At 35.5% G+C, this 5904-nt stretch overlaps 1 protein-coding gene and 1 long non-coding RNA gene across 2 annotated transcripts; one reads left to right on the top strand and one right to left on the bottom strand.

Annotated features, from left to right (window-relative positions):
* Positions 1–939: 939 nt before the first annotated feature.
* LOC122282451 lies at positions 940–2779 on the bottom strand. Its single transcript, XM_043094401.1, has 5 exons — positions 2762–2779; positions 2231–2293; positions 2049–2135; positions 1774–1968; positions 940–1628 (listed from the first exon to the last, which is right to left on the bottom strand). The coding sequence occupies exons 1-5, from the start codon at positions 2777–2779 to the stop codon at positions 1431–1433; spliced, it is 561 nt and encodes a 186-aa protein (XP_042950335.1). The 3' UTR covers positions 940–1430.
* Positions 2780–3194: 415 nt separating this feature from the next.
* LOC122281926 lies at positions 3195–5314 on the top strand. Its single transcript, XR_006230343.1, has 3 exons — positions 3195–3398; positions 3533–3643; positions 5151–5314. It is a non-coding gene; the product is annotated as an uncharacterized LOC122281926 (long non-coding RNA).
* Positions 5315–5904: the final 590 nt, after the last annotated feature.

Here is a 5904-nt window from a genome sequence, read left to right as displayed (position 1 = left end):
TCGGTCCAAAGAAAATAGGATCGAAACCGACCGGACATTCTACTGGTTAGGCCGATACTCTCCCATAATAACGGGATAAGAAAAATTCTAAGAGATAAGATTAAAACTCTATATCTCTAATTATAGTCAGATACAAACTCTTAGATTTCTTGATGGTCAGAAATCTATAAATAGCACTGAGGGATTAAAGGGTTCTCACCTACAACATTAGAGTGCCTTTTGCCATCGTAAGACATTTGCGAGGTAAGGTTGTTAGGGTGATCCTTCCCTCATAGCCAGATATAATTCTTCATCAAATTGATAATAAAGGTACGTATTTATTTATTACTGTTTATTAGTGTGGATCATATAAAATCGAAGATCCATTTATTAATTGTTCATGTTATAATATTTAACATGTGATATCAGAACTTTAGGTTGTAGATTTTTTATGATCTCGATAAAATACAGTAAATAAATATCTATTTGACTGATTTTATATATATAGCCTTCGTGCATTTCTCGATTTTTATCATGTTGTAGTTGAGTATCTTTTTGGTCTAAGAAATAAATTTGCGATGGTGTTTAGGAATTTGAAATGATTATTCCGATTAGTTACATATTCATAATATTATTATTGTACATGTGTATTTATATTATTGAAACTGCACATTAAAATGTATTTTGAATGTTTTGGACTTAGAACTGTACTTGAGTTTTTTCTCTTTATTATCATTTTTTTTTATTTTCTCCTGTACTGTGTTGTCTTGAGAAAGAGACAAAACAACATTGTAATGAAGAGTCTTTGATGGAGACAACCCACCTAGCCAGGCCATTAGAGTTGCTTATATGGTCTGAGATGGTTTGCCCACAAGTTACTTTGCATGCCCTTGTCTCTGCGCACAGCAGAGGGTTTGTTAAATGTTGTTGGTGATTGATTTAGTGTGGGCTGGATGCCAATGCATCTGAAAGGGTGTGGCTTCATCATTGCGCCAAACGAAAGGAAGTTTTACATGAGGTGCAGCACTGCATGTTGAGGAAAGAAGAAAAGAAATTGAAGTACGGTGCTGTGCAAGCCACCAATTTCCTTCTCTCACATCCTTGACTACATGGAACTTTACAGAAAATTGTTTTCGTCCATAACGGGAAACCTCATCAAGAACATAGCCTGGAGTATCTTTTGAACTAACTTGCACAAAACCCGAGCAGAGCATATTGAAACAGCCATTTTCACCTGCCTAAAAAATACAAAGAAAATACGATCGGAGTACAATGAATACTGGAAAAACTCCAAGAGTTTGAAATTTATATGTAAATGCAGATCAGAGATAAATAATTCCCAGCCTTACCGTCCATGCACCCAAGGTTCGCGTATTATTATCGCCATATAATTTTGGATTTACCCAAAGAATTTACCAACAAAATTAGCATTAAGAACCAAGAGATAGCTCCTAAGATATGCATTGACTGGACGAGGATTTGAAACGAATTACCATCCATCCAACTTGAATCACATCAACGCCACTTCGGACCTGTATAAATGCTTGGCTGAATTGATTATCTATAACTTGGGGATTTTGTATATTAATTGTTGCGGCTGCTCCCTTATAGTTTGTGCCTGCACTGCTTTGTAATTTTCTTGTTGCATACCTATATATATAATGGGAGAAAAATGAAAGTATTATTATCAGTTAAATCATAAAAAGAAAAAAATTTCCCAAATTGCTAATTAATATGTATCATTTATAAACAAAGGCAAATGATTAGAATAGGAAGGGAATTAGAAACGTTAACATGAGTAGGAGGAGAGGCAATGTTTGACCCAGAATCTTTCACGAACATTTTGGCCAATAACAAGTCTTCCTTCCGAGTTCTCTTGATGGGAACGGTTCCAAATGGGCAGCCTTCACTCAATCCAACTGCAGAAGTCTTGGCTACATGTGGTAGAGTTTTATCTTCCCCTCTTTCTGGGAAAAAATTAGGTTTCATCTACAAAAGTATTGTCCATTTATTTATAAGAAGGTTTTGTTGTTTATCAAATGGCTAGCTATCGATTATGAGAGTTTTACCTGAATGCTATGGTTTTTAAGCAAAGGATGATCAAAGGCTGGTTGTTTATATATATCAACGCAATCAAAGATATCACCTTCTGCAGTCTGTAAAGACAACACAACACACTTTACTTATCTCACCAAACAAAACAAAACAAAATACATTCTATTTCCACAAAATAAAGCTAATACGTAAGTACCTTGATGCTTTTGATGTATGGTTTGTTCAGAATCTTGAGCTGTCTCTCTATTTTCAAGATCACCTTCAACACCTTTTAATCCTTCATCTGTACTGTCTATAACAATGGAAGACAAAAACAACAAAACTAAAAATGGGGTCATGATTCTCAAACCTCTATCACAACAGAAACCTGTTATGTTTGCTGTGTATTGCACAAAATCAAATCTTGTGATCTATTCCTTCTCTTTTATGTACTTTTTACCTTAGTTTCATCACCTGTCTGCCCATTTGTATATATAAGCTCTTTATGCCATGAATTCAAATTGATAACCCAAATCTCATAATGATGATTGCATTAATTGTATCTTATTAATTTGGTTTTGATACCTATTAATTAGTAAGTACAGAACAGAACATTAACGTAAAAGCAATTAATAGGAATAATTATTGAGAATTCCCGTAATGCATTTATTTTGTAATCCTAACTTATATCATTCAGATTCTAAAGATATAACCATACCAACTCAAGTAGTAATTAATTAATACTTACCTTAAGCGTGATCGGCATGTTCTTAATTTAGTACTTATTATCTATACATTCTTGTGCTTATTCACAATGATATCGCAGAATCATTAATATTGCACATGACATGAATTATTTTTTTTATTATTTTTGGATCTTTCTTTTTTCTATTTCTTCTAGATCATGTTGGAGTAAATCTATGATAATCAGTTTATAATAACTAGGGCTGTTCATCTGGGCCGGTCCGGAACCTGGATAACCGGGTTTCGATTATGGGTTTCGGCCCGGATTTGATCCGGGCCGAAACCGCATGACAAAAACCCGGACCAATACGGTCCGGGCCGAATGTTAAAACACGAGCTTCGCATTTTATACCCGGTGCCCGTTTTATATACACTTCTTTGATCTTAGGTAGGGTTTCCGCCTCCTCCCCCCCCCCCCCCCCCGCCTCTCTCTCTCTCTCTCTCTCTCTCTCTCTCTCTCTCTCTCTCTCTCTCTCTCTCTCTCTCAAGCCCTAGCCTTCGAATTTCTGAGGCAATCTCTCTGTGCTCAGACCTCCTCTCTCACGCGAAATCTTGAAATCATGAAACCGTGTCTCTCTATTCAAGCTTCGGCCGTTGTCTCTCTGTCTCGCTGAGATGTTTGTCTCGCCGGCGACCTCTCGGTAAGTCTCTCTCCCGATTTGTGAACAATTAATGTAAATTTGGGTAGATCTGGTGTTTCGGTGAACTGGGTCTCCTTATTGTGCTTGGAACTTGTTGAATATAATTTTTCTTGTGTTATCTGTCATGGAAGTAGGTGATGGGGGGGCAAGGAACAGAGAAGATGCGAAGTGGAAGAAGACAAAAGTGGATCTGTCGAGTTAGGAAGATGAGGGTTGGACTGTTAAATGGTGACTCGAAAAGCAGTGTATGGGTCTCCTCTCTCATACTTTATTGATCTGTATGCTATATTTGCTAAGGATCAGTGTATGCTATATTTGTTCTGTATGCTATATATACTATTGTATATATAAATATATAGATATATATATTTATATGCATTTGAATGCACTGCCGAGGAAGCTTATACATGGAGTCAGGTAACACAAGCATGCTTGAGTGTTTTCATGTTCTTCATGCCAAATATATCATATGTGCAGCTTCTTTTTTCTTATATAAAGAATCTGTGATTATTTAGCTTGGGATTGATAAGCTATTGTTTCTCCTCCAGATAACCAATGATGACCTTTTTCTGTTTATTCATCTTTGTTCCCCACAGGGCCTTGGCACTGGTACTGTTAAAATGTGCTTTGTAGACTGGTTCTCATAATATATTCTTTTGCAAGGAACCTTTTTGGGTTGATTGCATTGTCATTTTGTAAGATTTGTGATAAGAATCTACTGTGGATTATAACCACTTCATTTATTTAGGAACAGATTGGTATCATATCTGCTAACATTACGTGGAAATTGCGGAGATTGTGACATGATTTGTAATTGTAGTCTATGATTGGTGATGGGAGTTAGAGATGATTAATTCTAGATAACATGAGCGCAGAGTCTTGGTCAGTACCATAGACACTCTTTGGCTTCCAGTTACTGATGCCTCTGCAGATTTTTGTTGTTTTGAATGCTGGACTGGAAGTTTGGGCGGTATAGTATTACTGACTACTGAGATTTGGAATGGCTGTACTATGCCTTGGGTTGTGAGTGTAGGGAAAGCAGTAGCCAAACTTCTGATGTTGTTGGTTTCTATGGGAGCTCAAGCTCATATTTTTTAGTTTGCTTTTTGATTGGATGAAAGTTTTGGCAGATTATCTTTTTCTGGATTGCAGCTCCTTGGGTTTTACCATTTTATACCCGTGCACTGTAGACATGCCTTTTCTATTTTCTTTTCTGTTTCATGCTATCTTTACTACTAACAAGATCGCTTAATGTTTTCTTAATAAGCAATTAGATCTCTAAATGCTGGGGCCTGGGAAGTGTATAACATGGCAAACTAGCATTTCTTGTGTTTGCTTGTTATTGTTGTATTTTAATTAGTGCTTTGAGAAGCACAATGGCAACCGATTAGTCTTTGAAGGAACATGTGAACATTGGGCTTGAAAAACATTTAGCATAAGCATGCATGCGCATGTATATTTGCCTTATAAGCTAAGTTTGTAGGACTTCTTGTTTCTTTGTTGATAGCTATGAGCTAAGTTCTATGAATAATTTGTCTTATGATTAGTTGGGTACCGTAGCACTATTAGGTTGTACTGATGTTTCAAGATGCACTAAGATATATGTTCAATTTGGATGTGTGACTGATTGATGAACTCCATTATGATTTATGACCTACATGTCATAAATAGTAGTTGTGAGAGCTTTCATTGGTGTTGAAGACATGACATGTACCAGTTTTTTTAATCACTGTCAAGTGTCTAAACATGCAGGATGGAGATTTTTGCAGGCTCACTTTCAATAGATTACTTGAAGTTGCTACTTGGTGTGAGATTAAATCATTGATAGAAGACCACGCTAATGATGTTGTAGTTCATATTTTGTATTTTGTAATGTAATGTGTAAATAACAAAATAATGTAATATTTAGTTGGCTTGCATGCATTTTATTTTTTCATTTTTATATATTTTTATTATTATGGAAAATGTTAGCATTATGTTTTTTAGTGATTTAGAAAAGCTTTTCACATAATATAGGCTTTTATAAAAAAGTATGATTTTCAATATTTTTTTAATTTTTAAAATAAATATAGCAGAATTATGCTTTGCAACATTTTTGCATAAATATGGGTTTTTATTAATATTAGATTAGATGTTTGAAGAAAAAATACTAGGCTTTTATTTTTAAAAAAATAAGCTTTAAAAACTGACTTCTATAAGAGGGAGAAAGGGGGGGGCGGGGGGAAACCGGCTAAAAGCCGGTACCCAGATTTTCGGGCTTTTGAAACCTGGATTCACCTGGGTTTCGGCCCGGGTCCAAAACCATGTATACCTGGGCCGAAATCCGGACCGGTTTTAACATCCGGGTTCCGGGCTGGGTATACCCGTATTTCCGGTCCGAAACTTGGATGAACAGTCCTAATAATAATCCATATATATATAACTTTTTAATATCAAAATTATTAAATAAAAGAAAAAACATATAAAAAATAAGTTACCTATAAATATTAATATTTAATTCATCCAT

This window comes from Carya illinoinensis, chromosome 11 (assembly GCF_018687715.1).
Source record: "Carya illinoinensis cultivar Pawnee chromosome 11, C.illinoinensisPawnee_v1, whole genome shotgun sequence".
NCBI lineage: Eukaryota > Viridiplantae > Streptophyta > Magnoliopsida > Fagales > Juglandaceae > Carya > Carya illinoinensis.
The sequence above is the reverse complement of the archived record's forward strand: the minus strand, read 5'-3'. Positions and strand labels throughout refer to the sequence as shown.

What these genes read in the sequence shown, in the direction of transcription:
- LOC122282451 (XM_043094401.1), bottom strand. An exon ending in CATACATCAAAAGCATCAAG is followed by an intron (nt 2,136 to 2,230) that starts GTACTTACGTAT and finishes TTGTCTTTACAG; the next exon opens with ACTGCAGAAGGTGATATCTT. An exon ending in TTGCCTCTCCTCCTACTCAT is followed by an intron (nt 1,629 to 1,773) that starts GTTAACGTTTCT and finishes TATATATATAGG; the next exon opens with TATGCAACAAGAAAATTACA.